General features: G+C 36.5%; 1 protein-coding gene across 1 annotated transcript; it reads left to right on the top strand.

Moving 5' to 3' along the window:
- Window positions 1-1,715: 1,715 nt before the first annotated feature.
- On the top strand, window positions 1,716-11,979 carry nop53 (NOP53 ribosome biogenesis factor). Its single transcript, XM_077207613.1, has 12 exons — window positions 1,716-1,947; window positions 2,599-2,675; window positions 2,765-2,852; window positions 3,882-4,090; window positions 4,169-4,224; window positions 7,065-7,160; window positions 7,272-7,370; window positions 8,332-8,493; window positions 8,572-8,747; window positions 11,463-11,529; window positions 11,616-11,692; window positions 11,850-11,979. Exons 1-12 carry the CDS (start codon window positions 1,742-1,744, stop codon window positions 11,908-11,910), a joined length of 1,374 nt encoding a protein of 457 aa, XP_077063728.1. The 5' UTR covers window positions 1,716-1,741; the 3' UTR covers window positions 11,911-11,979.
- Window positions 11,980-15,387: the final 3,408 nt, after the last annotated feature.

Here is a 15,387-nt window from a genome sequence, read left to right as displayed (position 1 = left end):
AACTGGAAAAGAGTATGGTCTATAACAAATAGGTTTTTTATTAATCATAAAATTAGAGGGGTATCCTATAAAATTGTACACAGAATTTACCCTGTCAAGGAGTTACTTCTTGAACGTTTCCATTTGAATATTGAAAACTTTTTTGTGGCAATGCCAAAGAACTGTGACTCATCTTTTCTTTTTTTTTTTATTGTATAAAGCCTAGGCTATTCAAAAATGTTTTGGTTGGATGTTTCAAATTTCACTTCTAGGTGTTTACAAATTGATCTGTATGATGTAGTTGTTGTTGTTGGTTTTTTTTTTTTTTTTTTTTTTGTGCAGGACAATGTTGATTCCAAAAGTAGGATGTGCTTCCTTATACAACTTTTTATTTTACTAGGAAAATATCACAAAAAATGGATTAAAGCTAAGCCAAAAGTTTTGAAAACTTTATAAAGAGATTAAACTATATTGTAATACATTAGATGAAATTAAAAACAAAAAAGCAAGAAAGACCTATGAAGCTTTTTGTTACTTTAAATTATTGTAATTTTACCCCAATGACCTAATTTTTTTTTTTTACATATACTTATGTATGTTCATTTATACTTGTTGTGAGGTGTATATTAATGTGCAAATCTCTGTACATTTTTTGTTGCGATAAAAAAAAAAGAAACAAATGTACAATGCTCATCCTTCTATAGGCAACATAAAAAGAAGTGGGCTCAATGCAAACCAATTTTTTCACATTTTAAAAATGACTTTAAATTATATGTAAATCTTTTGGAACAAGCAGAAAACAAAAAAGCGTTGAAAACATGTAATGCTTTTGACAGCACTGGATTTTTATGTTTAAAAAAATGCATTTCCTGGCAGAGAAATGACACTGTAATGTCATGTTAATATGTAATACCTCTTGTAATCATGGCATGATTGAATTAATAAAAAATAAAAAGTAAAACAATGTTCTTCCTTCATTTATTTTGGCACTGCCCTTATGTGTCTATTTATTTATTTGTGTCAAAATATACTTGATTTCATTGTTGGAAATGTGTAGGCTACATTACGGTGGAAAGATGTTAAGTATTGTTATAAACTCCAAAGATAAACAACCCCGCACTTCTTGTAGCCTATTATTATTTGTATTTTTTATGGCTAAATTTCACATTCATAAATGTAAAAACATGTTTTGTTGCGTTTAAAAATGAGGTGATCATTATATTAAGTCAATATTGCCCTTAAAGAAACAAAAAGCTGTTAGAATTTCACAAACACTCTTCCTATAGTATTCTATAAGTATTCCTATAGTAGCCTACTTTATGCCTTCCCCTAGCATTTAAAATGTATTGTATTGTTTGTTTTGATATTTCTTCAATTAAAAAAAAGATAATTACGTAAAGTAACCCATGTGACTACAGTGATTTAACCTCAATTTTATGAAGCAAAGTGCTTTGTTTGCACAAAAAAACATAAATTACCACTTTATTTACAGAATATTCATCTACAAGGCACGAATAGCATCACAACACATGCTTGTTGTGTAGCAGTTTGAAATTGAACGGTGAGTATTTTAAAATAATTGCATAGAACATTTTAAGGCAAATCAACATTTATATCTGAGATATTCAGGGACAGGGGACACATTTTGGACACATTCCCGCCCGTCTTTGTTGAGCTCACGTGACCTAATTAAATATTCATGAGTCGAGTCCACAAACGTATAGTCTCCTCCCCATCTCTCCTCCTTCTTCTTCTAGCCATCATGGCGGCCGCCAGGAAACACAAGCGCATGGCGGCGTCTCAACCCGGGTTTCTGTCTTTTAACTCGGGTCTGGATGGAAATAGTTCGGATATTAAACGGCGAAAACGCGTGAACAAAAATAAGAAAAAGAACTGGAACAAATACAGTGATATCCAGGATGTGGAGGAGTTTCTGGACGACGTGCGGCTTCAGGAGAAAGCAGCAGGGTAAGTCATGAGTAAATATGGATTATTATCATTAAAGTTTAACATTGATAGAAATTATTAGACTTCTATATTTATATCTATAGTCTGCTTCATTCCAGTAGAATGTAAAACATTAAATTAGGTTATATGTGACTGTGTGTGCGTTACAAAGAGTTGATAAGCGTCACGTGGCCGTTTTTATGTAGTACGTAACCATTGAGTCATTAAGTTTAACGTATATTTTATTATTGATACATGCATTACATATTGATCAATATGTATATCAATATCAATACATATTGATACAAGCATTCGCATTTTTATATATGCACGTAATTTTAAATGATCGCACTGTCCTGTGTATATTTTGCTGCTTATTATGTCTAACTTATTTATTTTGTGTATTTTTTTTATGTGTAACTAACCTTATTTATTATTTTTATATATTTTGTTGCTGTTGTTTTGATTTCCACTTACTGTTGCGTGGCTGATTGTTTGTCTACATCATTTTGAATGTTAAAAAGATGAGAAAACAATATAAAAAAAACCCTGATAATAAAATATATATTGTCTTATAACACAACCTTTAGTTAACCGCACACCGGTTCATGATACAGGAGATTATGAACAAACACTGATTTATTATTATTTCTCTCCTTTCTTCATTCATAGGGGGTTGATAGCTGAAAAACCCGATGCCAGTCTCTTCTTTGTGGACACTGGTGAAAAAGACAAAGAAACTCAACCACGTAAGTTTAATAAGGTCCTCTCTTTATATAGCCTACTATGTCATTGTTTTTCTCGCTGCTCAATTCATAACTGTTTTTCTTGTTATTAGAGACATCAGTTAAGAAAGGTAAACGCTCCAAACCTTTGCGGATAGATCTCATTCTTCAGCCGGATTCCCGCGTACCTGCCCCCAAAAAGTGAGTACAGTACGACTGTGAAATTAACTTTCAAAATGACCCGTGATCTGCATCCTCTTCTGCCCGCTGATGATCTCATCCTTGCGCTCCCAGTATTTCTTTGGGAATGTGAAGATAACACAATGGAGCTTGGAGGGCTGTTGTGTGAACAGCCGTCCAGGATCTGAGGGCATATTGTCAGGATCCAGTTATTAAACTCTTATTTGGTGTTTGTTTCATTGTTTTCTCTTGCCCAATGCCATTATATCTAGAGAACATGGTAAAAAATGATATTATAGTGAAATTATATATCGTAATTATATTACATACATGCACAATTACTAATATTTACTTAAAATTCACCCTAAAAGTGGCTCAGACAACTCTTCTTCTGAAGCCGTACTAATGCTGCAGCTCTCAAATCAAACATGGCTCTGTTAAACACGTTTCAGGTTTCCCAGGCTGATTTGAAGATTTATCACCAAATCATGTAGATTTAAAAATAAAGTCAGTTTTTATTTGTTTAGCTCCTTTCACAATACACATTGTTTTAAAGCAGCTTTACAGAAAATAGTGATGTTAATGTTCGCAATATCTTAGAGGTGGATTAGATTTTGCAATTAATTTAAACAATCATGCAGTTGAGATTTTCTATATAGTATATATCGGATTATGTGAGAGTGTGTGTGGATAAAGTTGGACATATTTATATATCTGGCTTTATAGAGCTGTGTGATTCATATATTTTGGGTTTTGTGACGATATAAACAATCATGCAGCAGAGATTTTCTATATAGTAAATATCGGATTATGTGAGTGTGTGTGTGGATAAAGTTGGACATATTTATATATCTGGCTTTATAGAGCTGTGTGATTCATATATTTTGGGTTTTGTGACGATATAAACAATCATGCAGCAGAGATTTGCTATATAATGGCATAAAGGAAAATGCATTATAAAATCCATTTATAATATAAGGATAATCTGATTGTCTCCAAACCATTTATCCCCAATTTTACATGACCCCAATTCTCCTGATGTTCTTTTAGTGTCCTGGCGTTCCAGCAGCCCAATGCTAAAAATCAGCGGCGCATGGCAGAGAAAGCGGCGAGGTTGGCGGCCATGGGAGTGTTGCCACGAAGAGAAAAGCTGCTTCGACTCCGAAGAGCTGCAGCTGCCTCTGGGCTGCCCGTTAAAAAAACTCCAGTGGCCAATAACAACCCAGCGAGAGCGTTTTATGACCTGTGGAGTGCAGGCAGTGAGTATCTTTACACTCTCTGATATGTCAGTAATGTAAACGAGTGGCGTAATGTTGCTCGATGTCTTTGTCCTACAGCACCAGAGACGGCCGATCCCTTCTACCTGGAACAAACTAAAAGAAAGCTTGTCAAGGTGAGGGCAGTGCGTTCTTTTGTTTTGTGATCATTATCTTTAAACTCCAGTGCCCAAGCGCAGACGCACAAGGAGCTCCAACTAAAAAATAAGGTATAAAAATACCTTAGACCATTTTTGGGCAGAGCTTACCACGTGGAAAAGTGACAGTTCTGCAGTATGGAAGCCATGTATATCAGAATAAAACTAGATAATTGCGAGTTTATATCCCGCAGTTCTGAGGAGAAAAATCTTCCCTTTTCCCCTCAGAATTGCAAGCTTATTAGGGCCCTATGAAATCCGTTTTATTTTTTCTCAAATTCCGTTTTATTTATTTTTTCAAATTCCATTTTTTTGGATTTATTTTTAGCCCTTTCGGATTTTTCGGATTTGCTTGTTTTCTTTTCACTTCTAAGCAGTATTGACCGTTAAATTCAGTTACACAAACTCACAATTCAGCTTTTTTATTTAAACTCTTAATATATTCAGCAAAGTACATTCAAAATTCTCCAAAATTAAGCCAAACCTTCAACAAATCTCTGGCTAAAAATAACAGTAACATGAAGGTAACAGTTACAAGGTAGGATTTATGAATATTAAATCAAAGATTAAATGCAGACATGCTGCAGGGAGACAGAAACATTGAAACAACGATATGTGCCTGACAGAAAGCCAACACAATGACATTAAAACCACTTTTCCTAAAGTAAAAAATTCTTTATAACTACTTGCATACATCATTTATTCTTTCAAGCAGACATATTAACAAACATATTAAAGCTATTAACAAACAGTGAATGCTTTTCTCTTTTTCTTTTGTTGCTTGACACGGACCGCATTAGGTTTATTACCCACTGTCACTTTAAGACGTCGGATCATGTCCAATGACATGCGGATCCACTGATGCATAGCCGACATAGTTTACGTGAATACTCGCCAAAAAGGACATTTAGACATAATGTTGTGTGTATTTGTCTATTTAGACACGAAAGAGAGCTCAATTCAGTTAGGGCTGGACCAGAATATTCGAATATTCGTTCGGTGAGTTGGTATTCGATTTGAAAATTTGACATTCGAATATTCGTTCTTTTTTTTTTTTTTTGCACACCTGGGATCCCCCGCGAAACGGTTCTCACTCGTATAAGGCCGGCGACACACTGGCTGCATGGCGTGAGCGTCTCAGCTGTGTGGCATGTACGTTTTTATTTCAGCTCCCATGTTAGCCGGTTGGAGTTTGCACACTGCCTGTGTGAAACACGCGTCTCAGGCGCGGCTCGAGCCACGCGGAAAATGCGTGCATGCTAGAAATAGAACCGACGCCTAACTGCAACGGGAGTGTTCTCTGGCTAGAGCGCAGAACAGCGGAGTTTGTATGGACCGAAGTGCATGCCTGAGCTTGTGTTTTGGGTTAAGCTGCGTTGCTTTGACATTGTGGAAAATAGAATAATAGAAACAAAATGTATTAGCCTTTTACCCGTTATTGTCAATCTAAATTAATCTCGTTTTTAATTTAACTTAATTTCGTTTTTCTTTATTTAAATTTTGTTTTTTAGAGGCGCGCGCATCAACCGTCAAGAGTTCACTGTTGAAGATGACGATCATTTATAATCACCCGTAACAACACAGAATAATTGTAATTTCACCATCGGCTGGCAGCGAATACTTAAATCAGAGAACAATATTGAGGCGGGTGGATTATTTGTTTTGGCTGCGGATTCGGGTGGCGTTAAAGCTCATTCTCTTACTCTAAAGCAGTCCGGCTCTGCCAGGCGTAACAGCTCGGGGTGAACACGGCTAACATTGTTTATCAAGTTAATATAGCTATTACCTCCTGCCTGTTCTATTTGTGCGTGACATGCATCTCGCCTCCCTCTGCCAGTGTATGGTATCACGACAAAGCACATACAATGACGTCAGAGAAGCGTCAGTACATTATAACCGGTTATGGCCTATTACTGAACCGATAACCGAATCGTCCTCGTCTGCATCGCGATGCATCGTAGAAACGATTAATTTCGACACCCCTATGTAGGGCTAATACATTATGCCCTCAATGAACTGCATATGTGACATATTCTGTAGATCCATAATAGGGTAATTCGTTGCAGGTTTCATTAGTCCAGTCTTTTCAACTATAAACGTCTGCGTTTAGCTTCACAGTGCATCTTCGACGTTAGCAAAGTCCCTTTCAAGGAAAGGCTGTTCACTGGTGGCCATATTTGCTAATTCGGCACCCAAGACCAAGTCCTGTCTACTTAAATGGAGGAATCCTAAAATCTCAAAAACTGCCTGCTGAACTCCCAATTAAATAACATATTACCTGACGTCAGTGCAGTGATTGACTTCATCAATCAGTGATTGGCTCTTTTATTTAGAAGACGGGACTTGTTCCCCCATGTTGTGCGTAGCACTTTCTCCCATTCATAAGTAATGCGAGTGCGCAGTCTTTATACATCTGAAGTCTTTGACGATGTTCTATGAAAAATGAAGACCATCTTTGTTTGCTTTCCGAATGATTCTGATGTACAGAGGCACAAGAAATGTTTTCCCCATTATTCTGTGGATCTCGTCCGGTTTCTATTTTTCTGCCTCTACAATGCGTGTGCAACTGTAGTGACGCAACTGTGACGTCTGCTCCAAAGTGGTCTGTAGATTAGCAGCTTTTTGAGTCTGTTATCCAAGTAAAGTAAACCAGTTTTCTTATTTTACTCTATTTTATTAAACATGTAAAATATCAAATTTAATTTCAGCAATTATGCATGTAATTTTCTATCTTTAAATGAAACTGTGTGATCCACATGGGTTGACTGCTAGGTGTAGCTGTTGTTCGTGTGCTGAATTCTTTAATTTTCCTCTTTCAGAGACCAGATAGGCTGAATGAGAAGCCTTCAGTTCTTCCTGCGATTGAGGTCGTTGGTCCTGGAGGCTCATACAACCCAGACTTCTTCTCTCACCAGGTAAAACGCAGCCAGTTTCTGCTACGAAAAGCTCTTTGCATCCGTAAACTTTGATCTGCTCCTTTTACGTCACATCTGTGTGTTTAGAAATCTACGTGTGTGTTTTTCTAGGACCTGCTTCGTGAAGCCCATGAAGTGGAGGTCAAGAAGCTGAAAGCAGAGGAAAGGTTGGCACGTCAGCTGGCTGTGAAAGAGGACATCGCCACTGAGGTACAACCTCGAACCTTACGCTAACAACTTAACTCGGGTTCCCAGACTGGGGTGCATGAGGTGACGGGCGTTTTGCCATTCATTTAATTCTACCCCACCTTAAAGGCACTATGTATGATTTTTGCATTAAAGTATTGGTCACAGTTTATTTGAAGGTGTTTATTTTTAATTACTTGCGGCTAATTCATTAAAATGAAATAAAGGGAGGTGAAGGAGGTGAAGCACCTTTACCCCATCAACACATGACAGGGTGTTTCCTGAACTCCTTTCAGTTCGGACAGTCATTTGTCTGATCTTACTGAAAGGCTTGGAGTCGGCAACACTAATTGTATTTGCAAAAATGTGAAATATACAGCTGGAAATACTGTATATTACACTGTAATGCGATTAAATACTGTATATTAGTGTTATGCGATTAAATGCTGTGTATTACAGTTTTATGAGGTTAAATATTGTATATTACTGTGTAATGTGATTAAATGCTGTGTATTATACAGTATTTAATCGCATTACACTGTAATATACGGTATTAAATCGCAGTGTTACAGTATTTGATCGCATAACACTGTTATACAGTAATTGCATAACACTAAAATAGTGTAATGCAATTAAATACTGTATAATACAGTGTAATATGATTAACTTGAAGTAAATTGAGTTTATTTCAGTATCTTTCTCGACTCATTAAACTGCTTAATTTTTTTTTACATAATGTCTTAATGTGACAATTATAAAAAATAAAAAAAAATTATGAAATGTTAAATAAGTTGTAATTACTACGTTAATTGGGTACCATGCATACGTTAATCAGTGAAATTTGAATGTGTATTTTTCAGTAGTACGCATTATACACCGCTGCTGTGCGGATCTTTGGTGCGCTAGCGTTCTGTCTCCACTCCAGGTTCAGATGGGAATGTGTCCACATGCTGGTCTAAATATAGATGTGTTTGTGTGTCTGTAGGAGAGCAGCTTTAAAGAGCAGGTGGAGGGATTGATTGAAGAAGGGGATGTTGAACCGGAAGAGCCAGAAGGGGGCAGCGAAGACACAGTCATCGGGCCGACCGCGACGCAGGAAAAGAAAACTGAGAAACAGAGGAGGAAAGAGAAGGCTCAGAGGATCAAGGTGAGGAAGCAGAATGGATTTGCCTCTTGACCAAGTTGGGGATGAATCTCACTCAAACCTTTTTCATTTATTAAACAGGAGTTGCGGAGGAAGGCCGAGCGTCAAATGATTGACAAGCAGCAGCAATTGTTCCAACTGCGATCCATCCGTGCCAACCTGAAGACGCAGGAGCAGAGGACCAGACAGAGGCAGGCTCAGCGCAGGGCCAATCAGGAGGCGCAGAAGAGCATGCCTCGCAGACTCGGCAGACTCAAGTGCGCTTCTTTCACTTTCTGTCTTTTGTTCTCCAGCTGTGTCTGACATGACATCATGATGGTAAAAAGTTATTTAAAAATTAATGGGAAATGCTTATAAATAACTTCACACCACAGTTTGGTGCCTAATTACATAGGCCTTCATGAGTGATCTTAGCTTTGTGTAATAGCGTTTGCTTAACTATGTTATGGTATTATTAGATCAATTCAGTTCATTTGAGAATCTGTGAGTTACAACAGAGGTCTTCAACCCTTCTCCTGGAGACCCACTGCCCTGCAAAGTTTAAAGTCCTCCTGTAGTCAATCATTTTATCCCTTAACCCTGCTTTGATCACCAAAATTACATAATTGTTTAAAATTTTGTCCTTGAAAAAAAATTCTTCTTTGCCTTAAAATAACTTGAATGTAACTCTTGCCTCACTTAGTATACGCGGTTCTATGAATATGCAAATGAGCCCCGCCTCCACTCACTCACTCAGCTCAGAGATCCACTCGTTGACGATCACACGTTGATCTGATTGGTTACAAGCAGAGTTGGGTATAACGCGTTACAAAGTATTCTTATTACTTTTCGTGGTAATGCAGTAATGCAAGTCATTAAATTTTAAATTTATGTAATTTGATTACAGTTACTGATGTCAATACAATTAAGTTACTTGCGTTACAAATGTATTGTTAAAAAAACATATTTAGTAAAATGCATTTCAAATCACGTTTGGCCGGCTGCGTCAGCATGCGCTTTAATGAATTACCGGAGAACGCGCTTCATGAGGCACACACACGCAGCGCTACACGGTTTGGAGCACAGTCTGGCCATTTCTCAATAGAAGTAGCCTACGCAAACTTCGGACTTGCGTCCTTGCTAGTTCAGACTTGCCAAGTTTGACTCAGGAGAACGAACTCCCGAGGACGCGAGTCCGGTTATTCTGCAAACGGAACCGCGGCGTTATTGATCGCGTCACCCAGCACGCTCTGGCTACTCCTGTTATCTCTTTATGTACCTATATTTCAGGCAACAATAAAACGAAATATGGTATAAAGTACAACTCTGCCTCTTTTCGTCAACAATAAAATAAAATATGTTATAAAACACAACTCTGCCTCTTTTCATTTAAAAAAATCGTGAACATATTAATGGCCACACAAAATGTGGTACAGGCAACGCGTACATTGATTATCTTCACTGCATATATTTATAACAACATGATATATAAAACACAACCCTGCTTCATTTTGTTTTCACTTTAAAAATATGAAACATTATTGATCATTAAAACTGACATTTAACAGAGACAGGCTTGTCATTTTATTTTATTATACATGTACATACAGTGAAGAGAATGTATTGTAAAATAAATATAAAAATATTCTATATATTTTAAATATATACAATAATAAAATTACACAAACCTGTCTCTTTTTGTTAAATGTCAGTTTTAATGCTCAATAATATCCAGTATAAAAGTATAAGTAGCCTAAAAGGTATAAGAAGCTGTATAATGAGAAATAAAGCTAACAGTTCAGTCAAACATAAGTCAGCTCTCTAATAGGCTACAAAGTTAAAGTCACCTCTCGATGCATCCTGGGTAAAAGGGGCGGATCAGGAACACATCAGTGGTCTTGAACTGGACTTGGCTAGATGTGAACTTTGAATTGGAACAGTACTTGGGCAGCGACTGATGACGTTTCACAAGTCCACAAGAACATATTGAGAAACAGCCCTCTCTTCTGTCTCGCATGCGCGCTCTTTCTCGCTCGCTCTAGATTCCGGGAGATTTGAACTAATTTGCGGGCATCAGGGAGCCGCTATCAACATGCGGGAGACTCCCGGAACTTCCAGGAGACTTGGGATGTCTGTATTCTGCAATATTAAATTACGGAAAGAACTGAGTTTCACTTTGTAGTGTATTCTTGTAGTTTTAATAGGTTTTCAAAGTAACTTGAAAGTAAAGTAATTAGTAATCTGATTACTTTTACGTACAGTAATCAGTAATGTAATCAAATTACAATTTTAAAGTAGTAATTAGTAATTTGTATGGATTACTTTTATTGAGTAACTTACCCAACACTGGTTACAAGGTAGTTTGTGACTTCAGAAACACCAGCAATTTCAAACCGTGTTTTTGAGACTGTCTTTGGTTCACTGCAGTTTTAAGGAGAAAATACTCCGCAATGGTGTTGACTTATGAATTTACACATGGTTTGTCATAAAGCATATTAAAAACACCATACAGACATATAAACAACATTAAAAGCTGGATTTTCACCACAGGGAAGTGTTTGTTTGGATGGTTCAGGTGTGTTTAATGAGGGTTTGACCTCAAATTTGCAGGACAGTAGGACACACACACACACACACACACACACACACACACACATATATATATATATATATATATATATATATATATATATAAATACAACTATATATATAAATACAACTATATATATATACACTTTTTTTTAACAAATGTTACACAAGTTTTCACACATAGATTGATTAAAAAAATCAAATCAATGAGTTTATCTGAATTTCGCCTCCAGATTTTCTGACGTATTACTGACATTTTGGTGAAAAGGCGCATATATTGGCATTAGGTCCGCTTAAGATCGTCAAGCCTAGTTTTGAACCATATTCATCAAAAGTGCCATGCACACAAAGATATTAAACAAAAACACAAAGGTTGATGATGTAACCTCTCGTTCTTTTGACAGGTTTCAGACTCCTGATCTCGACGTTCAGCTCAGCCATGAGCTTGCCGGCTCTCTCCGCTGTCTGAAGGTGTGTGTTTAACTGTGTCTGCGTTGATCAATGACTGACTTCCAGATGCATGTTATTTGACATAACACGTGTTTCTTGTCCTGCAGCCAGAGGGCAGCATCCTAAAAGATCGATTTATGAGCTTACAGAAGAGAAACCTTATTGAGCCCAGAGAAAGAGCCAAGTAAGTTTGATGTTTTACTGCTTTATTTGTATAAAATGGATGTTAAGATTAGTTTTAGTGTGGAGTTGTAGGCTTTGTGGCAAGCTGAAGCTACAACGCTTTCTCTTTTTTTCTTCTTTTCTGTGTCCGTTTTTAATCTTTCCTATTCTCTTTTCAGGTTTAAGAGGAAGTACAAGGTGAAGTACTCCGAGAAGAGAGCGTTCAGGGAGATAGTGTGACCACTCACAACAAATTATAGTGTGCTATTCATATTGCAAGAAGAAAATAAAGCTGTTATATTCCAACAACCTCTTGCCTCAGTGGTGTTTTTGAAAAAGTCAATTTTATTTGTTTGTTTTTTGAATACGCACTGTTGCAAATCACCTTTTCAGAAAATCATCCTTTAGTGCCTCCAGTCGGCCAAAGGTGACCGTGGCCAGGGAGAAAATCCATTAAGATGAGGATTGTGGGGGAAAAACCCTTGACAGGAACCAGACTCGGCTGGGGAGCCCATCCCCCCTGCAAAGACACACATTACAATAGAAAATATTAGGCATATGCAGTATATTTAGTTACATAGCATGTGCAATGCTAATCATATGTTCATTGAATAATTTTTGGACCTCTTATAAATCGTTGTTTTTGTTCATTGTAGTTGTAGTGAACGCGGTCAGTTAAAACTAAACGGTACACTCATACTGGCACAGCTGCAGATTGTGGTTGTTGCTCTAGGCATTGCCTGCTAAACGGGCTAAAATTAAGGCCAGTAATGTCTATTTAACATTCACAAATGGGTCACGAAAGTTCTTACATTCGCATGAGCTCATTTAAATATAAAGTATTGAAATATGGATGTTATGTCTCCACTGCAGCAAATCACATTGTGTGGAATTGAGAATGTCACAAATCAATGCATTCGACTTGACCTTTCATCTTCATTTTTAGGGACGTTCTATGGCGTGATGCAAACTGACTATTCTTTTCAATCTTAAAGGACTAGTTTTTCCCAAAATAAAAATTCTGCCTCATGTTGTTCCAAACCTGTATGCCTTTCGCAAAAGATATTTTGAAGTTGGCAACCAAACCGTTTTGTTGACTTCCATTGTATGGATGGAAAAACAAACAAACTGAAACGTCTTTTATGAAACAAAGGTATTTTGAGAGAAATCAAACACTTTTGGAAAGACATGAAGGTGAGCAAATGATGACAGAATTTTCTGAAATGTGTTTAGATGTTATAAAGATCTTACTTCCATACTATTACAATTTTTTGTATTATGCGTTTCGTGTAAAGTTTCAGAATTTATAATGTCTTCCTTCTTTGTATTTTAAGCTGTCCTGTTGTTGACATTGAGACAGAAGTGGCATTGAAAATACATTTCTTGACTCATAATTCTGTTGCAATAGAACAAAAAATGCTGAATAGGTTTTTTTTCTCCATTCTGTCACCTGATGGAGTTTTGGTTCCTTGCCACTGTCGCCTTTTTTTTCCGCCTTCATTCGCCATTGGCTTTTGGCTTGCTTAGTTGGGGACATTTAACATTTAATTTTGAATTTAACAATACTATTACAACTTTACTTTCCTGTTATCTCTGTAAAGCTGCTTTGAAACAATTTGTATTGTAAAAGCGCTATATAAATAAAGGTGACTTGACTTGACTTGAATACATGTTTATTTTGTGATAACTGTACAGTGCTCACTGCATTAAACACAACAAAATGAGGTCATATGACCATTACATAGCACACTATACTGTAAAAAAAAAGTAGTTTTGAGTATTTTGAGGGTTTTTTTAGTATCAAGGACAGTAAGAAGTGCACTTTATTTAATTTTTAACTAGGGCTGTGAAACGATTAATCGCATCGAAAAAAAAGTTTGTTTACATAATGTGTACTGTGTATAATTATTTTGTATATATAAATACACACACATTCATGTATATATTTAAGAAATATTTGCATGAATATATATATAATTTATATTATATATAAATATAAATATTTAAAAAAAATCTTAAATATATACATGCATGTGTGTGTATTTATATATATACAAAATAAGTATACACAGTACACACACATATATTATGTAAACAAACTTTTATTTTGGATGCGATTAATCGGCATTAATCGTTTTACAGCCCTATTTTTAACATAAAATGTTGTTTTTTTGGGGGGGGGGGTTGTTTAAGTACTGTTATCTTAAGCTTTAATTAAGGAGGGCTTTTCCCCATTGCTTCTCCCCTGTTAGCAGTGCGCAGGCAAAGCTGATTATCATGCAGTCATGGGTGGTAATCTTACCTAAAGAGACGCCCACCCTGGTCATCGTCTCTGATCCTCGCTGTCCGCTGGAACATCAGTAATCCTGCTCTGTTGCACACGCCAGATTCACCTCAATAAACTCCTATGAATACTGTATGTGCACATCTGTGAAGGATGCTAACGACAGACACAGTAATTGAATCTTGTGTTGTAGGGTTGTAATAACACATTTATAGAGGTGTTATAAATCGTTAAAGTCTTGAGTATTTCTAAGTAATGCTAGATTTCTAGTTTTAGATTTTGACAGGAATATCAAGCCACACCTGAAACAAATTAAACTCAATAAAAATGCCTTAACTGCGTCTCGTTTTAGTCAGACTTCTTGCAGTGCTGAGGTGATGTGCAATGACTGATGGGTAATTAGTGTGAAGTGATGTATTGATGTACCTTTATTCCCTACAACTACATCTGTACTACTCTCATAACCATGAAAAGGAGATCTACAAGTCAGTGTTGTTGCCATGGGTCATTACCCATGAACCAAGAGAACTGAGAGAACTTCAAAGCCCATAAACATCAGTGTGAATCATTAAACAATATTAGGGAAAGTGGACATTCACAAGAGGATTAAACACAACAGGATAACAAGCCAACGCGATAAGAAGTCAACAGTTGAGTATCTTTCAAAACAGTTATATTGTGAAAGATACTCTGTTGTGTAAAACTGCTCTAATGTGTAAAGGTGTTATAAACCTGCTCTGTTTTAACTGATCTGTCGTGTAAAGCTGTTCTGTCGTGTAAAACTTTTCTGTTACATAAAGGTGGTGTAAAGTTGTCCTGTGAAAAGGTGTTGTAAAACCAGTTTTGTAAAATGTATATGTTGTGTAAAGGTGGTGTAACCACTGTGTAAAGCTGTTCTGTCGAGTAAATGTAGAATAAAGCTATTCTGTTGTGTAAAACTTCTCTGTTATGTAAAGGTGTTGTAAAGTTGCCCTGTTAAAACTGCTGTTTTATAAAGGTGGTGTAACCATTATGTAAAGCTGTTCTGTTGTGTAAAACTTCTCTGTTATGTAAAGGTGTTGTAAAATTGCCCTGCTGTGTAAAGGTGTAAAAACTGCTGTTTTATCAAGGTGGTGTAACCATTGTGTAAAGCTGTTCTGTAAATGTATAAAGCTATTCTGTTGTGTAAAACATTTGTTACGTAAGGGTGGCGTAAAGTTGTCCTGTGAAAAGGTGTTGTAAAACCACTGTTTTGTAAAATGTATATGTTGTGTAAAGGTGGTGTAACCATTATGTAAAGCTTTTCTGTCAAGTAAATGTAGAATAAAGCTATTCTGTTGTGTAAAACTTCTCTGTTGTGTAAAGGTGTTGTAAAGTTGTACTGCTGTGTAAAGGTGTTGCAAAACTGCTCTGTTTTGTAAAGGTGGTGTAACCATTGTGTAAAGCTGTTCTGT

Source organism: Siphateles boraxobius, unplaced genomic scaffold (genome assembly GCF_051911475.1).
Source record: "Siphateles boraxobius isolate OS27281-9 unplaced genomic scaffold, OSU_SipBor_1 6, whole genome shotgun sequence".
Lineage (NCBI taxonomy): Eukaryota > Metazoa > Chordata > Actinopteri > Cypriniformes > Leuciscidae > Siphateles > Siphateles boraxobius.
This window is presented reverse-complemented; position numbering and strand designations above follow the sequence as displayed.